This window comes from Nomascus leucogenys, chromosome 20 (assembly GCF_006542625.1).
Source record: "Nomascus leucogenys isolate Asia chromosome 20, Asia_NLE_v1, whole genome shotgun sequence".
Taxonomy (NCBI): domain Eukaryota; kingdom Metazoa; phylum Chordata; class Mammalia; order Primates; family Hylobatidae; genus Nomascus; species Nomascus leucogenys.
Window position 1 is genome coordinate 2987933 of NC_044400.1, and position 23151 is coordinate 3011083.

At 41.7% G+C, this 23151-nt stretch overlaps 1 protein-coding gene across 7 annotated transcripts in view; it reads right to left on the bottom strand.

Moving 5' to 3' along the window:
- The window catches only part of LYPD6B (LY6/PLAUR domain containing 6B), a 176255-nt gene that overhangs the window by 62068 nt on the left and 91036 nt on the right, over positions 1–23151 (bottom strand). For 4 of the 7 annotated variants that reach the window (XM_012502552.2, XM_030801329.1, XM_030801331.1 and 1 more), the window contains one exon: positions 21500–21569. The exons of the other annotated variants lie outside the window; for them this stretch is intronic. In XM_012502552.2, the coding sequence (XP_012358006.2) occupies positions 21500–21504 (5 nt within the window). In that variant the 5' untranslated portion in view covers positions 21505–21569. The remainder of the gene's footprint in view (positions 1–21499; positions 21570–23151) is intronic. 7 annotated transcript variants of the gene reach the window in all.

Below are 23151 nucleotides of genomic sequence, written 5' to 3' on the forward strand. Positions count from 1 at the left end.
ACATTCCCACTTGTCCAATTCCATAGCCATTGACTAAAGCCTGCAGCGCTTGACACTCACTTTTGATTTTGTGTGTTGGCTTCATGAAAATGAACAGGAAAGAGCCCCTTTCTGGGGTAAGCAGGACCCCAGGTAACAGAACTCTGCTTTAGTTACGTACATACCCCATGATCTAGCACAGGGCCTTGCATATGATATGCACTCATAAATATTTGATCAATAAAAGACATATAGAATAGGTGAATAATACAGTCCTTGCCTTTAAGGAGCTTGCATTTGGGGACAGGGGATAATGAGATAAGCATAAAAATGCATAACAATGACCTATACCATAATATTCTAAGTATCATAAAAGAAATATAAATGAAATTCTGTAGGGAGCACAGAAAAGAAAGCTTTTGAAAAGAGAAGAGTAGGCCGGGTGCGGTGGCTCACGCTTGTAATCCCAGCACTTTGGGAGGCCCAGGTGGGCGGATCACGAGGTCAGGAGATCGAGACCACGGTGAAACCCCGTCTCTACTAAAAATACAAAAAAAATTAGCCGGGCGTGGTGGCGGGCGCCTGTAGTCCCAGCTACTCGGAGAGGCTGAGGCAGGAGAATGGCGTGAACCCGGGAGGCGGAGCTTGCAGTGAGCCGAGATTGCGCCACTGCACTCCAGCCTGGGTGACAGAGCGAGACTCCGTCTCAAAAAAAAAAAGAAAAGAGAAGAGTTTTATGAAGGAGGTAGAACTTAAAATAGATCTTGAGGAAAAACAATACTTTGATGAGCAAATGTCAGAGAGTGAGGGAAAAAAGTTAAATACAGAACCAAAAGCATCTGCAAAAAGCACAGAATGTTAAGTAGTGGAAGGCAAGGCTAGAAAGTGAGGCCAGCATCCGGAATATCACAATAAGGAATTTGAAATTGAGTCTACAGGAGATGGGAGCCGTGGAAGGCTTTGGAGCTGACGTGTGATATAGCCACATCTGCATTTTCAGATCATCATTGACACAGCATCACAGAAACCAAGCTGGGATGTGCATCAGAATCACCTGGAGACTTTCCAAATTGCTTAATATACACAGAAAAGTACAAAGAACAATACAACCCTTCTCCATTCTCCAACAGCTTGCTAAGAAGACACCCAGAAGCAAGCTAACTCGTTCTGTAGGACCCCTGAGGAGTCTGGCACCTAACGACATCCATTTGCAAAAAGGCAGCGCTGAATCTTAGGTGGAAAACAAGGTGACTTTTAAAAAGCAGACAGAACAACTTAAACCTCCAGAGCATCTCCTGAGCCCTATATGGCATGGCACTGATCCTACAGAAGACTAGGGCTTCCTCCTTTGGAAAAATTTAACTAGAGGGTTCTCTGGACTTGAAAGCATCAGGCAAAATGGAGCAGTGGATAAAGTACGAGACTGAGAACTGGGAGATTCAGCCACAGTCTGAATACTGAAGCACCCTGCGCCTATAACAGCTGCAGAAACACAAGCTTTCTCCCTGTGTCCTCCTTCACACCCGGCCTCCCTCCTCCAGGAGACTGCAGAATTCTTCTCTGGAGAAACTACAGTGCCCCGGAGGACACCATATATACCCACCATCCAGCGCCTACAGGAGAGCCCCACCCATTCATACTGAACTTTCAGCTTAAAGACAGCCCAGAATCACCAGACATTGGAGGCAAACCGCCCACATGAAAAAGTGGGGCCCAAAATAACAAACAATACACAGATCTCACAGACAATAAGGAAAACGAAAACTCTATTTTTTTCTCCAAAGATAAAAATGTCATCTGGTTATTGTTTTATGGATGCAAGATTTCTTTGTAAAAAGAATAATGAGAATAGGGTAGGACACTTAGAAGTAAAAAGAAGGTATTAGAAATGTTTTAAAAAATCAGTAGAAGGGTTAAAGATGAAGTCAAAGAAATCTTTCAGAAAGTAGAAGCATTTGTGAAGGGAAGTGATAAAGGCACAGAAGATCAGTACATGAGCCAAACAAGTTCTAGAAACAAAGGGAAGAAAAATACAAGGAAAGAAATAATCAAATAAATATATATTTTTAATTTTTTATGACTAAAGTACATGAGTCTCCAGTTTGAAAGGGCTGAGAGAAGGCCCAGCAAAATGAATGAAAAAAACACATGTACATTATTGTGAAATTTCAGAACCAGAGAAAATTCTAAAAGTTTCTGGAGAAGAAGGGGGAAAAAATTACGAATAAAAGATCACAAACCAAAATGACATCAGACTTTTCCACAGCCACATATATAGAAAAGCATGGAAAGTAACTACAAAATTCTAGAAACAAACAAACAAACAATTTCACTCTTTGTTCAACCCTTAAACTTGAGAGACAATTTTTCTGATACAGAATTAAAGATACTTTTAGATATGCAAAGGATCAAGAATTTGACTCCCTATTAAAAGATGCATATGAGGAAATCAGAGGGTGTGCACCAACAAAACAAAAGGGGGTAAGCAAAGAAAGAGGATGATGGATTCAGAAAACAAGAATATCAGAACAAAGAACCACTACAAAGGGAAATAGCAATACAATAGCTCCACACCAAGCATACAGAGCAACCCATCCACATTAACGCAAGAGGACTCAGGGCTCCAAGCTGCTTATAGCAATGAGGTTTACATATGCTCAGTCAATAATAACCTCTAGATAAAGTGAGAAGATATACAAGAAAGGGAATAGGTGATCACAGTACATGTTGGGCAAGCAATGACAAAATTGCAGAATTATAATAATGTCAATTGTTACCACTAATTTAACTAGAGCCTTTTGATATAACACAAGGTCATAGATAACATCCCAAACTGATAAGACAAGAAAGAGTGGTATACACATGTTATTTAGAAATGCAGAGGTCAACACCAAAAGAAACAGCTGCAACCATAAAGGAAGGTGGTCTCTACAGAGCAGGACTAAATAAAGGATGTGGATCACAAGGCTTCTGTTATATGCCCTTTAGAGGTTGCATGGAGATAAAGAAAGGGGAAGGATTGATTCATGGATACTTTCTGAGGATAGACGATATGAAGGAAAGTTCAAGATATTCTTTCTTCTACAGTTAGAAGTAGGGGAGGTTATACACAGGGAATGAAACAGGGTAGGGGAGGGTGAGAAAAGAATTTAATCAAGGAGCCCACATTATGGTGCATGTAATACATTCTTGTTTCTTGTGCAGAAGTCTTCCCTGGCCGCTTGGAATATAAATTCCTCAAAGGCAGGTACTTCCTTTGTACCTTTTACAGGGATTTGCATTCAGTAGTTATTTTAAAAATGTAAGTTGAATGTTTGAAAAATCAGCTAAGATGAATAGGGCCAGCAATTACTATGCAGACAGGACACAGGGGTGTGTGTGCGTGTGTGTGTAGGATTTCAGTACAGGAGGAGACTAATTTATGCTCAATACACTATGAATGAAAGAAACGTAGCATACAAAATCACACAAAATCAACTCTTGCGAATCTTTCTAGAGAGCTTAGTTTCTTGGTTTGGGCTCTGTTTTTACCTGTAAATGAAGAAAATAACATGTGAAGACACATAAATGTTCAAGTTCTTTCTATTAGGCTGGTGCAAAAGTAATTGCAGTTTTCGCCATTACTTTTAAAGGCGAAAACTGCAATTATTTTTTCATCAACCTAATAGACCTGTGGTCATTCTTGCTTAACTCCAAATGCCTGGAATGTTCTTCCTCCCTGCACCCCTTGTCAACGTATCCTTCAGGTTTCAGGTTAGCTGCTTTCTTAGAGGTCTTTCCATGCCCCCTTCTGCTTCAGTTAGTTCCCTGGGTACTCTCCCTCATACACAGCACTCGCCACCTCTTCACAGCACTTAGCATCATTTCCAGTTATATATTTGATTCGGTGTTGCAGCTACTGTTTGCTCAATAAGACTGTAGGCTGTAGAAGTCTGTAAAACACTTGTTCGTCCACTGTCCCATAATCCGACTCTTTGCAGTCAGCCAAGCACTCTTGTCACACCTGTGAGCCACTGCATCCAGCCTTCCTCAGCACTGCCCTAAACAAGAGGAGGCAAACTGGCAATCTAGAGGGCACAGAGAGGGGTTTAATTTGGCCAGCACGGTTTTTTAAATGGAAAAATTTACACTAAAGTCTATATTTCTAACTTCTACTGAAAAACCAAAAGGGCTGGCCATTTCTGACTTACATGATAACACCACATGTCTGGAAACTAGAGTGAGAAAAGAGACAGGCCAAAAATGTATGAGCCTGGACATCCCTCTAAGGAGATGGTTTAGAGCTATTATGAATTTGCAAAAGGTTCATGAGCCAAAAAGAGGTTAAGAGCCTTGAAACAGCCCCTCTTCCTTCCCCAACATTTTATCATCTTCTAAGTGTTTTGCCCTCTGCTTCCCCAACACCGGTAGTTTGGCAAAGATCCGAATTTCACTCCTTTAATCTCTTTTCAGTCACTCCCTCCAGCCCTTAATCACTTTTATGACTTTCCTAAAAGCCTCCAATTTGTCCAAATCCAACTGTGAAGTCTTGCATTTCTTTTCCCTGGGAAGATGATTTCATGTAGCACAGTTTAGAATTACTAAGCAAGGGTTCACCTAAAAGCTTTTAGAAGAAATATCCAAGATTTGACATGTTAAATCAATTTTCACATGCAGCTGCTCAATTCAGAAAGGAAATGCAGGGCATTCCATTGAACGGGAGGCACTAGAATATTGCATAGAGATTATTTCCTTTGCCTGATTGTGTACTGAATTGACAGACAAACGGGTCAAGAGAAATTTGCTCCTTAAGCCATCTTGAAATATCCTGAAAACAGAAGAAGAATGGAAACTACCCACAGCTCAGAACACACGACTACCATCATCTCTGACTATACACATACACACACACTCAAAACACCACACACACACACCACACACACACACCACACACACACACACACACACACACACACACAGGCCCATGTGCATAAATTTGCAATCAGCCAATCAGCCAAGGCTGCCCTACTCAATCTTGAAGCTTCTTATAGTCACACCAAAGCATCACACAAGGCTGGGCGCGGTGGCTCACACCTATAATCCCAGCACTTTGGGAGGCCAAGATGAATGGATCACCTGTGGTCAGGAGTTCAAGACCAGCCTGGCCAACATGGTAAAACCCCGTCTCTACTAAAATTACAAAAATTAGCCAGGCGTGGTGGTGCTCGTCTGTAATCCCAGCTACTCCAGAGGCTGCAGGGGGAGAATCACTTGAACCTGGAAGGTAGAGGCTGCAGTGAACTGAGACTGTGCCACTGCACTCTAGCCTGTGTGACAGAGAGAGGTGAGGCCCTGTCTCAAAAAAAAAAAAACAAACAACCCACAAACAAACAAACAAACAAACAAACCAACCAACCCTCAAACAAAGCATCACACAGTATGATCTGACTGGAGATAGTCACAATACACAAATAAATCCCTATCAGATAAGAATTCATTGTGGCTCACGCCTGTAATCCCAGCACTCAGGGAGGCAAGAGGTGGGAGGATAGCTTGAGCCCAGGAGTTCGAGACCTGCCTGGGCAATATAGCGAGACCCTGTTCTCCCGAAAAAGAAAAAAAAAAAGACAAAAAAAAAAAAAAGACAAAAAATAAATTTCTCTCAAAGCTTTTCAAGAGGCAGAAAAGCCTGTCCTTCAGAGATATCCTCCCCTGCATTAATGGCTTGGGTTACCATCTTTATCACAAGTTAAAGGTAAATTAGTAGGTGGATTGATAATAGCTCTTCCTCCTCAAATTGCTTCACCATGGGGTTTCTGCTTCGTTTTTTGTTTTGTTTTTGTTTTCTTTTGAACATGTAGAGTTTGGGGCCACACAGCTACCCCCAAGCCTCCTGGAAGCAGAGTAGGTATCAGGGCCTTGGGCAAAGCAAGGCTCAAAGAGAATCTGAGTCAACGCTCTGGGAACCACTGAGAAGCTGGGTTTGTGCTTCTCTACCCTGGAGTCTCAGACCGTGTGGGAGGAGCCCTTCACCTGACCATCCCCAGCAATCCCACTGGAGGGATGAGGCCTCAGGAGGGTGCTTGTATTCCTGATTCAATTCTAGAACTTTCCATGTGTACACCTCGAGTTTCTTGTGCCCTACCTGACAGTGTTGTGAAGAAATAAAAAATAATAATAATTGACAGAAGATACTACAGTGTTTGAAATATGTTCCAGCAGGTAAGCACAAGGGTCTTCTAATTCCACAGCTACCAGCCCTAAAGTCTCCAATGCCTATTGTTTGTTACTATCGGAATTTTCCTGGAGTTGCTTTTCCTTCATACATCCTTGGGTTTGTTAATATTTGGGGTCTCCGAGGAGTGGCCCCCAATAGCCATAACTCGGCCAAGACTGTCTAAACTGAGAGGGTCTTTAATATCTAGGGGTTCTCTTTACTGGGCCTTCCCAAATTACCCCTAACCTGATTATAATACTTATCTACATAAATGCATCCAAAGGCTCCCACTGCTTCTTAGACAAATGCAAACTCCTTTCGCACAGCCTGGCATGGCCTGGCCCTGCTGCCTACCTCCCATCCTGCCATTCTCCCTCATCCTCTGTTGGCTCTGGCCACACGGTCTTCTTTCTGAGGTTCATATTTGCCATGTTCCATCCTTCCACAGAGCCTCTGGATGTGGCATCCCCCCCTACAGTGCCTCTTCCTCCCTTTCACTTGTTATTAACTCTTAGTCTTCCTTTCTATCTCAGTGCATGCACCACTCAGCCTGGAGAGCCTGGCCTCTCTCACCATGATTAACTCCACCTAATAAAGGTTCACAGAACAGTCCACTCTTCATTCTCCCATGAGCACGCCACGTCATTGCAATTTTGCACGTGCTTGTATAATCACATGATTAATATCTGTCTCTTGCACTGTAAGCTCTGCGAGGGTAGGACCATTTGTTTTTGTTCACTCATATCGTCATTGGCACAGAATAGAGGCTTAATTAATATCAGATGGACATGCAGATGGAGGCATGAATATGCCATCTCAGCAGAACTGTCTTCTTCCCTGCCCTAGTTTGCACACCTTATCTTCTCCAGTTTTCACCTCCGGTCACGTGTTTCCTCTGCCCAGAAGTTCCTTTCTCCCAACTGTCGCCTGTTGTTTCTTCAGAGGTCTGCTGCCTCCCCTACTACGAGGAACAAACCTTGTGCACCTTCCCAGATTCCTTAAAGCATTGCTTTCATTTCTCTTTCTTTTGATTGGCACCCTCACTTTCACTGGGTCACCACTCTGTTTTGCATTGATCAGAATACCACACCACGGAGCCTCCTGAGAAGTCTCTGAGGGGTGGAGGGTGCCAACTTCAAGTGAAGTAGTATTAGCTGCTCATGGGACAAAATTTTGCTGATGTTAAAAGGGAGAAGGGAGGGAGGCTGGCAGATCCATCCACCCCTCTTTCTCTCTTCTATGGGCTGTTTCAGCCCATGTGGCCCTTCCTTGTGACCCTCCTGCATTAGCTGCAGAAGAGACAGATGTGGTTCTTCAGGCTTGCCGGAAGGCATCAGTCAGCACAATAAAGCATCCCAGTGTGTTCACTGTATCTTCCCCCGTCTCACTTCTGTTTTCCCTCACTCTCGCCCCCTGGGCTTGTGTCTTCCAAGTAAACTGTTAGCATCTTAACCTTTTTCTCAGACTCTGCTCTCTTGAGCATCCAGGCAACTATCCTCTAATATCCCAGGTCCCCTCAAGAGCGCAACTGCATGTATCGTCCAAGCACACAATCCAGTAGTTTGAGAAGGGTTTCTCTCTAAATATGCTGTGAATGGATGAAGCTACTGGAAACTTGACCTGGACTAACAGAAGGAAACTCATAATCCCTCTGCTTGAATCTGCTCTAGTCAGAACCCACCATCAGTGGTACTGATTTTAATTTCAGGAAGCCTAATTTAAAACTGCGTTTCTCAACATTTTCAAATGATGGACCACTTAAAGAATCTGATGGAGGCTATGAACCCCTCTTCCCAGAAAAAATGCACATATGCGCCGGGTGCGGTGGCTCAAGCCTGTAATCCCAGCACTTTGGGAGGCCGAGGCGGGCGGATCACGAGGTCAGGAGATCGAGACCATCCTGGCTAACACGGTGAAACCCCGTTTATACTAAAAATACAAAAAATTAGCCGGACGTGTTGGCGGGCACCTGTAGTCCCAGCTACTCGGGAGGCTGAGGCAGGAGAATGGCGTGAACCCAGGAGGCGGAGCTTGCAGTGAGCCGAGATCGCGCCACTGCACTCCAGCCCGGGGGACAGAGCAAGACTCCGTCTCAAAAAAAAAAAAAAATAAAAATAAAAATGCTCATATGCATCTGTACACTCTCAGTTTAGGGGGTTCTCAGGACCTCTGAAGCCCCATCCGTAGATTTCATAGTAAGAAACACAATCAATGGGCAGTGACAAGTAGAGCAGTTGACACCACGTTTCATAGGGAACAGTGGAAAGAACAAATTCAATACAAATCAAGGGTGGAAGATGTGAAAGTTGGTGTATTTGAAGGCACATCAAGTGGAAAAGCCATTAAATGTTTGTTCCTATAGTATCTCCTCTTCTGGGGGTGACTTCTCTGATTTCCCCGGTAAGGTTTTGCTGTCCTAGCCTCATGAGTATGCTGTGATTCTTACTTATAAAATACTACTAGTCTTGGCTGGGCGCCATGGCTCATGCTTGTAATCCCAGCACTTTGGGAGGCCGAGGCGGGCGGATCACTTGAGCCCAGGAGTTCAAAACCAGTAGGGCCAACATGGTGAAACCTCGTCTGTACAAAAAATACAAAAATTAGCCAGGCGTGGTGGCGGGTGCCTGTAATCCCAGTTATTTGGGAGGCTAAGGCAGGAGAATCGCTTGAACATGGGAGGTGGAAAGTGCAGTGAGCCAAGATCACGCCACTGCCCTCCAGCCTGGGTGACAGGGGGAGACTCTGTCTTGAAAACAAACAAAAACAAACAAACAAACAAACTAGTCTTTCATCTAAAGGGCCAGATAGAGGCTCCACTTTGGAGAGAAATGCCAAAAAAGTCAGTGCCCAAAGACCCCACCCCCATTCTTGTTTTCTTTTTTCTTCATACAAATCATTCTGAGCTCGTAGGCCATACAGAAACTGGCAGGCTGGCTTCAGGCCATAGTTTGCCATCCTCTGCATTAAGCTGAAGCCACTGATGAACCAGACCATCTCCGCCATCATATTACAAGCTCCTCTGAGGCAGAAGTCATCATTTATTTCACCCTGGGACCCCAGTTCTAACACAGTGATGAATACACAGTCAAAGCTTAATATATGTATGTTAGATGAAAGAATCTGCCACAAAGACCTCCCTTATCATGCAGTTTGAACTGATCTCATCTCATCTCTAAGACTTGCTGACCACACTTACCCAATTATGCTGAGTGCTGTGGCTGTCCACTGGCTTGAGAGACTTAGAAAAACCACAGAATCCTTTCTTTGCCAATTTTCAGGTTGTTTTTTTCAGTTTCTGATGTGAAAAGCATAAAATAACCACTCACTACTTATTTCCATAGCTAGCCTTTTAAAAGTAATATTAAAAGTGGGGATGATGCCAAGAAATCTGTTAAATATTCTTGTGCAGCTGTTCACATCTTAGCATTTAATTAGTTATAATTGCAATTTAAAAACAATTAAACTCTGTGGGGGTTATTTACTGCATCTCGTGATGATTCTGTCTTTATGCTCCTCAGAAGAGACAACTGGAAGGAGAGATCTGCTGAGATTGATAAGACAAGTTATCGTCACCCAGAGCTAATTTCCCTTGTCATTGGTTTAGGGTGACGGTGGTGTGATTTTTTTTTTTTTTTTTTTTTTGCATCACGTTGCAATGTTAGAACACAAATTTCTAAACGTTTCAAATGGTATAGTCAAAACACGGTGTAGACTTGTAGTTTTCTCTCACATCCTCAGCATAGGAAGACCAAGAAGAACTGCCATTTCTTACCGAAGGTCCCTGCCCGGATCATAAACTCATTGTCTTAAAAAAAAAAAAAGTTGGAACCAAAATTTACATACAACGAGCCAAGAAGTTGAGATGGAAAAACAAAGGGGAATTAGAGTGTGTTAATGGTCTCATCTTATACAAATAGAAAGCTACCAATTAAGTTAAACTTTGCTGGGAAATAAATGGATGTACGCATATTTTTAAAAGTGTAGTGCATACATGTAATATCATAGATGGGATCGTGAGAGCGATAATGGACAAAAGGAAAAGAACTAAGGAAATCTGAATGATTGTGCATGTTAACTAATAATAATGTATCATTATTGGCTCATTAATTGTAAAAAATGTACCAAACTGATGTAAGATGTGAATAATAGCAGAAACTGAGTGCGGGGTGTATGTGAACTCTTTGTACTATCTTTTCAACTTTTCCATACATCTATAACTATTCTAAAGTAAAAAGTTTATTAATTTCTAAAATGAAAGTTACTCCCTAAAGAATACAATTAAGATATGTAGCTTGTAATCAGATGAAGAAGGAAAAAGTCGATTAAAAAAATACTTAGTTCAAGAGGGCAGGAAACTGGGTGTAGTGGCATGCACTTGTAGTCCCAGCTGCTCGTGGGGCTAAGATGGGAGGATCACTTGAGCCCAGGAGTTCAAGGCCAGCCTGGGCAAAATAGTGAGACCCTGTCTCTAAAATTAAAACATTTTTTTAAAGACAGGAGATAAGAAAAAGTTGTCTATAGGGGGAGAGGTTGATAAGCAATATATACAACACACACAAAAGAAAGTGGCAAAAACAAAGTTTGCATTTTAGGGATGCGGTATCTCCTGTCCTGTTCCCCTAATTTAATACTTGGCTGGCACTCTCCAATTCCCTTCTCACTCAAAACTTCTTTCACTCATATCCCAGGCCCCTTATCAGTGATCTGTGATTCAATCAACCAATTAACAAATATTAACTGAGCCCCTGGTGTGAGACCCTCAGTAAATGCTACAGGACCCCGTTCCTGGAAAAAGCAAGATGGCCGCTCCATGGGTCTTCTTAAGGTGCGCCTCCCAAGCCCAGTGCAGGGCTGGCTGCACTCAGCTGGTGCTCAATACACATTTGTCCAGATTGTCTCTCCACAGTGGGTCTGCACCCTGGCTGTGCCATGAAATCACCCAGGCAGCTTTTAATAAACGCCAATGCCCAGAGCCACGCCAACCAAGATTCGAATTTAACTGGTCTTCAGTGAAGTTGGCCAGAACACCAGTATTTTTTAAAAGCTGAGCAGAAGTTTCTAATATGCAGCATGGGCAGGGTTGCATATACAGGAATCCATAAGGTAAATGATAGCAGACCAAGTCTCGATGTTATCAGTTAACTATTATAACCGTACAGGTGTGAGAATTCCAAATTAATACTATTTTCTCTCCAGCAGCTACTAACTCACTGTGCAGACAAGACTCAAGTTATGCAGCTGCAAACCAGGGAACACCAAAGACTGCCAGCAAGCCACCAGAAGCTGGAAAGAGGAGAAGAAAGATTTCTCTACAGATCTTAGAGGAAGCATGGCCTTGCTGACACCTTGATTTCAGACTTCTAACCTCCAGGACTATAAGACAATAAATTTCTGTTGTTCTGAGCCATCCAGCTTATATTACTTTGTTATAGTTGCCCTGGGAAATTAAAATTAATACAGCTTCCAATTAGGTACAGGGGGTAAAAGAAGAATAAGAGAAAACTTGATAATCCAACAGAAGGTTGGAATTTTTTAATAGTAAATAAAAAGAAAAAAGTAAGAAAGATTTCATATAACAAATACAACAAAACATGGCAGAAATAAATTCAATGTATCAGTAATTCAGAAACTATGGACACATTAAATTCACTTGGAATGCAAAATGTTGAATGGCTTTACAAATCTGATTCATTGCTATGTAATTCCTAATGACATTTCCAGAATAACAGAACAAAATGATAGAAAATATATAAAAAATACAGAAGATGAAAAGACACACCAGACAACTTTAAATCCGGCTACCTCCCTGATTTCTCTCCCCCCTGTATTCCATGTGGATGCACCAAGTACAATTGTGGCCCTGCCTCAGGACCTTTGCATGCATGGTTTCCATTTCCTGGAATGCTCTGCCCCAGACAGTCACATGGCCTACTCCCTGCATTCACTCAGCTCTCTGCCCAAATGTCACTTTGTCACAAAAGCCTGCCCTGACCAGCTTATCTAAAAAAGATTCTACCCTGTCAATCTCTGTTTCCTTACCTGGTTTTAGTTACCACCACCTGATGATTTTTGTTGGCCTCTCACATTAGAAGGTAAGCTCCATGAGGACAGGGACTTTTCTTTACTGCTATCTATCAGTACCTATAGCACACAGTAGGCACCAAATAAATATGTGCCTCTATCATAAAATTTGCAGATGGGAAATCTAAACATTGTTGTCTTTATGTTTTGGCCAAACCCCTTCTAAAGTGTTTATTTTTGCAAACTGCAGCTTCCTCTCTCCTTTTATGCCTAACTAGTGATCAAAGATGGGACAAATGGAGAAAAGTTTTCTCTGGAGAAAGAAAATTCAAGGATGGAGAGAAAGAATTTATGCCACGATGCTGGATTTTGTGGAAATTCACCAGGCATTTATTTCCTTGGTCACCCAATCATAAAAGTGAGGGAAAACCTTCTTTCAGCCAGTGTGGGGAATACAACACCGACGCTACAAAAGTACTGGCATTCTAAATGCAAGGATGAGCTTAAAGAAATTATTTGAATCTAAGAGTGTGGGAGGGACATTGGCTCTCACGGTGCAGCCGGTGTGAGTCGGATCTAGCTAACTCCCCGAGGATCAAGGATTCAGTTGCCATGCCCTGAACAGGCGCTCCTGATTCCTACAAGTTCAACTCTTTATGAGACTTCTCCCATTTACCTTCTCTGGACCTCGCTTAGCACTAACCTATGTGAGGGAATCATGGTGACAGAAGGAAGCCTCCTCGCCCTGCCACTTCCCAGCAACCCTGCCCTGAGGGCACTCTCCACACTACGAAGTGTATGCTTACAGCATTTACCTAAAATTATTAAGTGCTCTGGTGACATTATTACAAGAGGGGGCAGGAAGAGTGTCAACCTAATGAAGCGGCAGATTATATCTGATGGTCTTCATCTGAAAATCAGCACAGGCCAGGCTGTGTGCTAATCAAGCTACCAAGGGCCCTTCACCCTTGGACAACAGCAGCCTTTGACGACGCCTGAGAGGAAAATGAGCTGCCCCCTTTCTACTGCTAATAAGCTTAGTGGAGAACGGGTTATGTTTCATGGGAAAAGCCATGCTCTCCCCTTCCAGGGCAAGCATCCAAAGCATAGGGGCTCCAGGAGGCAATAAACCATTCCTTCCCGAGTTGGAACTCGAACTACCCTGCTGGAAGGCTGACACTGTGGCCTTGAGTTCAGGACTGCCAGCACTTCACGGTGCTACATGTCATAGGGTTTCCATGTATCTTTATTGAATAAATGAATGAATGAGTTATTAAGATTTACATTTGGTTCTGAACTTCCTAGTAAACAGCAAGAGGAATATACCAGTTCACGTAGTTTTCATGTGCATAAGACAGAAGAGAACGTTACTTTAGAAAATATAACACTGCCAAAATTGTTTTGGAGAATGCTGAACATATGCTTCTGTGTGTTCTTAAAGTCCTCTGCTGATGGCCATGTGTGGTGGCTCACACCTGTGTAATCCCAGCACTTTGGGTGGCCAAGGTAGGAGGATTGCTTGAGGCAGGAGTTCAGGAGTTCAAGACTAGCCTGGGTAATATAGCAAGGCTCTGTCTCTACAAAAATATTAAAAATGGGCCGAGTGTGGTACACACACCTGTAGTCTTAGCCACTTGGGAGCCCGAGGTGACAGGATTGCTTGAGCCCAGGAGTTCGATGAGACAGTGAGCTATAATCATACCACTGCACTCCAGCCTGGGTGACAGAGCAAGACCCTGTGTCTACTTAAAAAAAGAAAACCTCCTCTGCTGAAAACCCATGCAAAAGGCCAGTGCTCTTTTCTTTATTTGCTAGGTGGAAGGATCTGTTGGTCACACATGGATTTTCCCATCCACAACTGCACCTGCTTATGTGGCAAAGATAAAAATCAGTAGCTTCTTCTCTGCATCTTTAACAGCCAACATGAACATACTATGGAGTCACATTCATTCAAACTGGTTGGGCCTGGAACAAGAAATCACACGGAGTGCAGCAATACATAAATTGTTCCTCAGCAAGTGGTCAGATTCCACCTGCTAATAATGTGCAACTAATTCCAGACTTCCTTTCCCTCCGTAGGTTCATATTCACCAATGACAAGAGTCTGAATCCATATATTCAAACAGGAGTTCAGAGAGTAGAAAAGAGAACATAATTTGTGTTTTTTAAAAAAGTAATTTCATTGAATAATGTCATCACACAAACTCTTTCAACTCAGGAGGAAAGAAGCCACAGGATATTATGCTAGCTTCTAAGCAGGATAAATAGAAACTTGGAGGAAGCAATAAGCCTTCTGAATTTTGGAATTTAATGATACTTTATAAAGAGTGAAAAGATTAACTCCTAATGTCAGCCAGGTTGACGTGAAACAGATAATTTTACATGGTGTTAGAGGTAATGGCATTGATACATCATACCCAATTGCCCCAGAAAGATTGTATTAAAATTTAAAATATGTATTCCTTTGACCCAGCAAGTTTACTTCCAGTGATCTAAAACAATGAAATAATAGAATATTTCTTTGTAAGGTGCAAAGATATATGTATAGAGACTTATTTATAGTACAGATGTGTTGTTTATGAAAGAAAAAATGAAAACAATCTAAATGTCTACTAACAAAAATTTGATTAAATAAGCCCTGGCATATTTAAAGAACTATAATGATTGTTTCACTCTTGTATGCACAAATATTTATTGAGCATCTGCTATGCTGAGCATGGGTCTAAACACATGAGTTATATCTCATAAAATATACAAAAATCTCTGCTCTTGCTGAATTTATATTCCAGACAAAATGTTTTCGAATAATTAATAATAATAATTAATTGGTAAATTTTGAAATGCCTACATGTTTTTGAAATAGAGACATACATATAATTTCAGAGATACATATTTTCTTATGCACAGATAAGCCAGATATGCCCTTAAATGAACCCTTTGCAATCTCTCTGAAGCTCCTGTGGGCCCCTTACTTGCAAATGGGAAACCACTGGAGTATCTTAAAAACAAAATAATAACAGCCTGAGCTTTGGAACACACTTAAGTGGATTCAGTCATGGCTTTGATATATACACTAACTGCATGATCTCAACAATTTAATTAACCTCACTCATCCAGTTCCCCCTCTTTGACTCACAGGATTACTATAAGAGTTCAAAGAAAAACAATATCTAAAGTCCTTTACACAATGCCTAGAAAACAGCAGATGCTCAATAAATGTCTGTTGCCTTCACTCTCTCCTTAGACTGCCTTGGGATTCAGAACACAACTACTCACTGCCTTTCTCTACTAATTTGTTATCCAACTTAAAAGGAAATGCATCCATCCAAAACATTTAAATGAAGAATTATTGTTGCTGCATCAAAGGATTTTTAATTTTCCTCTCTGTCCTCTTTCTCTATCTTGGCCCATATATACACAGCAAAAATCAATCAATCTTCTTTCCTTCAGCAACTACACCTTTGTACTCCTTAGCACTGTTCCCTCTTCATAGAATAAGCTGCCTAAAAACATTTTTTAATTAGGCCAATATTCATTAGCTTACTTTGACCAGTATTCACATTTTTTTTCACAAAATAATTATTTTCTCACAAAGCTTATAAGTCAGCAAGGACAAATGCCTCTGCAGAATTTGGAGGAGCCATATCCTTCTAAACTAACTGCAGCACCCTTACAATTTGTTTTCTGTTGGATGTTTTTCCTTAATTCACACACTTCACTTAATGCTTCAGCCTATGAACACAGTAAAATCTTTCAGTAGAATATCTATTAGATAGTTGCAATCATGAAAATAAAATCCAGTGGCATAAAATAAGATGGCTCGTGACCCATCGCCGTCTGGGAATGAGATGTCGTAACAGTGAATCTGCTAAGAAGCTAATGAAGACTCGGAATCTCTGGATGCCGGAGTTGGCCTCTGGCTGTAAGGTTCTACCAAAAGCCACAGTAATTCTTTCATTTAGTCCAGGGCACTGGTAGCTTATGAAATATTGAAAATAATGTTTCTTATGAAACTCACTGTTCCATCAGATAAGTACTTTTAGGCACTTAGCACCAAGGGGAGAAAGATGTAACTTCTGAAGTAATGCTCTGTTTAGACTTAAATGCATATGAAACTGTGAAACTAATACATTTTTCTTTTTGCTTTGGTTGTCAGAATGTTCTCAATAAGATATAAATCTTAATAACTAATTCATTCTTCTATGTAGTCAATAAACATATATGGAGCCCCTATTACATGTCAGCCCCCATGCAAACTGCTGGTAATTTTAAGCTCAAGGACACAGTGTCAGCCCTCCAGAAAGCCATGGAAAGATATGAATTAGCAGGTAGCGATGACTATGATTAGGCATTCTTGGGATACTCTGGGAACACAAAGAAAGGTTACCACTCCCAGCCTGGGGTGGAGAGGGATGGCAGGGAGAATCAAGGAAAATGTCCCCTTAATGTGACATAAGATATCAGCTCTGGTTCTTAGTAAAGTATCTCTCATTGATTTCTGAGGTTTCTTAATTCTTTCTTTAAAAATATTTTGAACCTCCATAGAAATAGTTTGGAAAAAAACACACTTTTTTTTTTTTTTTTTTTTGAGACAGGGTCTCACTCTGTTGCCCAAGGCTAGAGTGCAGTGGCACGATCTTGGCTCACAGCAGGCTCCGCCTCCCAGGTTCAAGCAATTCTCCTGCCTCAGCCTCTTGAGTAGCTGGGATTACCGGTGCCTGCCACCACCGCTGGCTTATTTTTGTATTTTTAGGAGAGATGGGGTTTCACCATGTTGGCCAGGCTGGTCTCGATCTCCTGACCTCAGGTGATCCACCCACGTTGGCCTTCCAAAGTGCTGGCTGGGGTTACAAGCGTGAGTCACCATGCCTGGCCAAAAATACATATTTCTTTATTCATATATACACACATTTAAATATGCACACAAAGCTCATTAAACAATATCCTTTTAACCTAAAGGAATTCTCAAAACTTATAAAAAAAAAGTTTACAATTGACATTACAAAGGGACCCTGGGAAAATCAGGCACAACTACAAGTAATCTTTTTTTTTTTTTTTTTTTTTTTTTGAGACAGAGTCTTGCTCTGTCACCCAGGCTGGAGAGCAGTGGGACAATCTTGGCTCACTACAACCTCCGTCTCCCGGGTTTAAGCGATTCTCATGTCTCAGCCTCCCAAGTAGCTAGGATTACAGGTGTGCATCACCACACCGGGCTAATTTTTGTATTTTTAGTAGAGATGGGGTTTCACCATGTTGGCCAGGCTGGTCTTGAACTCCTGACCTCAAATGATGCACCTGCCTCAGCCTCCCAAAGTGCTGAGATTACAGGCATAAGCCACTGCGCCCGGCCCTACAAGTAATCTTCAAAGAGTTGATGGTTGCTTTAAATATTTCCCATGATTCTAAAATAACTTTGGTTTTAAAACATTATTTTATGAATATAGCATGTTCTTAACCTTGCATGCCTTGCTACTCTTTGTTCCAGCACACCAATTCCAAAGATCTTGATCAAGTAGCCCTGGGCCGGTAGACAGTGATTGACAACCCAGATTGACTACGTGGTCTCAGGATGGATCCTGGCTTGCTTCCAAATTTGGCTAATGCAAAGCTCTTGCATTCCTTTGCCTCCTCCCATACCAACTTTTCCCTCTGCCACATCATATACTGTGAGAGAATGGGGTTGTTGGCATAACTTCAAGTTATATCATTGATTCAAATCTATCTTAAGCAAACCTACTTTTATTTCAGATGAATACTCTCTAGTGATCTGAATTGCAGGGGCAGTAAAACAACTCTACATTTATGTAAGCATTCCCATCCCCTAAGGAATAGTTTTCCAGGCCTACAGATACCTTAGAAGCGATAAAGAGTTTAGTAGGCTGGAGTCTTTTTTGTGGCTTTCTAAAAAATCAGAATTCCATGTAATTGAAATATAATGAATTTGGTGCTTGACAACAACAACTGCTTTAATAAAGTACAATCTAGGCATAATTCTATAGCAGCCACCTCATAAAACTATGGTTAAAATGAGAATAGCCAACTTGTAAATCAGAAGCAGCCAAGGTAGTAAGATGTGACTGCAGAGAAGAGCACAGGGAGAAGCTGACTCCATCCCACTAAGCCCTCTGCCTGATCCTTCTCCAGTTCAAGTACACAGGGCTCTCTCTCTCTCCATTCTTCAGGTCTCTGTGCTACGTCCCCTTCTCAGAACCACACTTCATAAACTAATACCGCCAGCATTCTCCAGCCCCCTTCCCTGCTGGCTTGCTTTGCTTACTCTTCCTTCCTTCTTCCTAACCTTCCTTCCTTCCTTCATTTGTTTTTGCATAGCACTTGCCACCACTAGAAACATATTGCTTGTCGATCTTTCCTCTCCCCTCAATATAACATATCCCCAGAGAACAGGAACCATGGTTTTTTCACTACTGTATCTATAGCATCTAGCACCAAGTAGGCATTCAATAAATATTTGCTAAATGGATTTTCTTTATTTCACTCTTTTAGCTCACATACATTCTCCTGTGCATCTCCATACTGACACAAAAGTACACTGAATGAAGGTAGAAAGAACATTCTCTAACCTTCTCTTCTCCCTGATTCTAGCAAAGAAAAGGACTCTACAAAAAGTCAAAGCCAACTGAAGCAAGTACCCCAAGAAGTTCTGCTAATCTTGCAGTAATACATCTAGGATTATACCTTACAGGCCAACACGTGAATGTATTTCGACCTAGTGGTTCTGATACTCTTGAAAGATGCCCAACTCTGCATGGTTCCCAAAACTATTCTCTAAGATATGCCCAAAGGGAGGATAAATCAATAGCAATGCCTAGTTATGATCTTGAAGTGAAACAGATTTACTCTGGCTATACTGACTCCCTTTCTAGCACCTAAAGTCAAAGGACAGGGAGGAAGGAAAGGTACTAAGATACTAATGAATATATCGTTATATTGATAACCACTGGGTCTTAGTAACTTTCCTGGGTCTCAGTATCTCATTAAACTGACCACAGAGCCTTAGTACCCTTCCTGGGTCTTAGCACCTCACTAAACTGACTACAGAGGCCCAGTTTCCCAAGATTACTTTGCAGTTTAGAATCGCTCTAGCCAAAGACATTCAATTTCCTGAATATAAGAATATGAGTCTGTGGGACCCTTTAAATCTTAAGTCTGGCTAAAGAGGAAGGCAACCCAGATGTACATAGAAATGAGAGGCTTTGGGACACATAATTCACTGGAGATCTAGAACCTAGTAAAAACAGAACTCTGAAATATAATTAAATAAGCACTACAGTTCCTGATCCATAATTGTTCTTGGTCTGTTGCTACAATGAAATGCACCATAGAAAAAAATTTTAAAATAAGTAAATAAATAATAGCATCAGTTCCCAGAAACTGAGGGCTTTGGACAGACTTTGAAACATTCTAAGTCTCAGAATTCTGTGTTGATGCTTGCTATCAAAGTGTTCTACTAAACTGCCTGCCAAGCAGCAATGAAGCAGAGCCCTAGCAATTCATTCAACAAGCTACCAAGAGTGGAAGGCTAATTTAATGGGGCAGGGCCAAGCACAGTTAACAAACTTCACATCTGTAAAATGGAAATCAGTTGTCCCCAGTCTTTAGCAGTACGTCTGCTTGCTAAGTAGCACTAAAAAGGCTTCAAAGCCTTTCTCCTTCTCGGTGTGTAGCTGCCAATGAGTTCATTTCACTTCCATCTGTGGAAAAGGAGAGAGAGCCAAAATGTTGGGCTTTGGCCCCGCACCCACGAGAGCTGCCAGAGATTGAGAAATCGAACTGCATCTAACCCCTTCCCTAGAGAAAGGACCTAAGCAATCATGTTCCACTTGTCATTAACCTATGGACCTTTCTATGTCCCTTTCCTTTTGCCCAAACCGAAACAAATCATGGTACATGAAAGGTGAGTCCATTTCTACACGAACCCTCTGTAAATCTGCCCCAGGCTCCCTGGGTTCCATCTAGAATGCTGCTTCTGTTCGTGGCACACAGGGAATCTAGCATGGCCCTGGAAAATTTACATTTTCAAAACCTCAAAAAAATAAACTTCATTCTAGGCACGGCTCTTCTTTAAGCATTCAATGAAATAAATTCTGTCTGCCCTGTTTCATTTGATTCTATGCAACCAGCCCTGACTTGCCTATGATTGTTTCTTTTAAAAAAGGAAGCATGGACCCAGGATGCATGGCTTTGCTCGGCCCCATACTGGGTTAGCTTTGGCATGTCTCTTCTCCTCTCCCAGTCTCAGTTTCTCCATAAATAAAGCACAAATGACAAGACTAAAATGATCACCTGAGAGTGCTGTCTAAGATTCTGTGGTTCTGTGGACTTTTCTAAGATGTTTCTCTCTTTGAAAGAAGTATTTTCATCATCAATTCTTTCTAGCCTCTCATTCTGTTTTAGCTCCCAAAGACTTTGCTGGTCAGGTGTCCTTTGCTTTATGTTGGGAAATTTTCACTGTGACTCTTCAAGTCAGTCACACAAGAGACTGACTTAAGATCCAGGAAGGGATCTGACAACTTTCCCATCCTTTGATCATTAAACTTAGGGAGGAGAGAGTGGTGCTGACCAACCACACGGGCCCACATATATACTTTCTTTTGGGATTCTGAAGATGTGCCCTTTCTAACTCTGGGCTTACAAATAAATTATTGTGCAGGAGGCTTGCAGCTCTAAAGTAATTAGTGGCCTATATCACCTTCCCAAGACAATTCTCTCTTTCCTCTTTCCCTCCTCTTTTTCTTTCTCATATTTGCTCGCTCTTTCTCTCTTTCTTTCCTTTTTTCCCTTCCCTCTTTTTCATCCCTTGTCTTTTTACTTGGTCCTGCCAGTACAACTAAGGAGGTTGTTTAGACCTATTGGCAATCCATAGGAAAATAAAATAATCAAAAAATTGTTGCTTATCTTCAGTGAACAGAACCACAAGATTAGGACTCAAAGCCATCTGAAGCACTTTCATGCTGGCAACATTAAGAAACCTATAACATAAAAGCATACAAGATGAAATGAATCCACAATTGCAAATTAAGATCAGCAGCTACCTTTATGTCAAAACATTCTGAGACACAGCTTTGTGTCAAAAGTTCTTTCATAAAAAGTCAGTATGATTAGGGGAAGATACTGAAACCACATTATTTAACCAATGAACAAGCAGCGTAATCCCTGAGATTAATGCAACTCCAGATCACAAATGTTTAATATATTTTTGCTAAGCATGAGTAGCTCATGTGGTGAGGATTTATAGTTAAATAAAAATATCTTCTCTACACCACTTGTGAACATAATACTCACAACATCCATGTGATTAACGGGGCAGCCTAGTCCAGGAGGGTTGCCAACAGCAGGCAGAAGTGTGGCATATCTAAACAAATGAACATGAAAAGGTATCATTATGACTGATGTTGTAGACATTTGGGATAAAGGGATTTTAAGTAAGTAGGGGGTTTTAGGCTGGGGACACATCATAAAGAGGTCCTTAGGCTCAATAACCTTTCCTAACCACAAACCAGGTACAAGAAAAGACCAGATTTTGTATAGCGGCCTCTTGTCCTTGGGTAGAAAGATTTGGCAGGACATAGATGGAGTGGATACACATTTTTAGTGTCTGCAGGAATTAGGAAGGAGAATGCAGTCAATAGTCCTTTCCCCAGTCACAGAAAATCACTTAATCCAGCCCTGTTGTAAGTTAATGGGACAAGGCCTAATACCCTCTTTTAGATGCAGAAGTTTTTGGTTGTGAACATGCATCTTCAACTTTACCTCCAGGTATAAAACAGAACTTGTCAGGTACCTAAGATAAATAACTAGCTTTTGCCCCTCCTGGATTAATTACTCCATGGATGTGTGCCTAAATAAAGACTTATTATGATATGGCTATAGGACCCAAGCCAAACCACTCTGTCCGAATTAAACTAGTGACTTCTCTTCTCCTCCCCTTCAAAAGGCATTTAAAGAGTTTTTTCCCCTAGAATAATAAAAATGTCACACATCTGGAAATTTGCCATTTTGAGAGCAAAGGCTGGGGGACAGATCAGTAGATTGGCACAAACTGTCCTCAGCAACAGCCTCATGGGGGAACAAATCTTCCCTCTGTGTCCTGATGAATCCAAGGCTCAGAAAATCACAGACTTAAGAGTTGGAGGGAGAAAAGCTGCCATTCGGAGCTCTGGTCAAGGTGGCCTCCTAGGGGCCTATAGGAAAGAGGGGGGTGTACCCACTTAATTGGAACACAAAGCCTGTAGTACCCAGGCTCCTGGACCAAAGATGAGAACCTGAGATGAAGTGGAAGCAGAAGTCCAGGCACCTGTGTATATACCTCCTCCTTCTTCCTTCCCAGACACCACGCCTTGTTGGCAGGTCTCAGGCTGACCTCCATTCAACAGCCAGTACTTACAGAGTTTCTATCTTGTACCAGGCATTGAATTAGAAATGAACAATACAAAGATGAGTTATACGGGCTCTCTGCTCTGCCTACAAAGCCCCATCAAGAAGTCTGCATAAAGTCCACCATAAGTCTCACCTACCTCATCACAGCACCAGCAGCTGGGGATGCTGCATACACCACAGGAAAAGCATTATAACTCTAAATAGCACTTAGAACTGCTCACCACTTCCTCCAAGGAGATACACTTGGCTAGTACACAACTGAGGCTGCATTCCGTTGACTTAAAGATTATCTCCAGTTATAAACCAGGAGGAGGAAATCCACAAAGCTTATTAGTCATTTATACTTCAGCAGGAAGGAGTTCACTGCATCCATCCCAAAGATGAGATTTTCAGATGGAGAGTTTGAGGAGGGGTTCCCTAAAGTATGGGTTGGGACACATATTCAGAGGGTAGCCCAGGCCTGGCATTTGTCTGAAGTGTTTTAGGCCACACTCTCAAGAAACATCCTGCTTCCTGTATTTTGTAAATTCCTAAGCTTGTTGAAATCATTTATACCC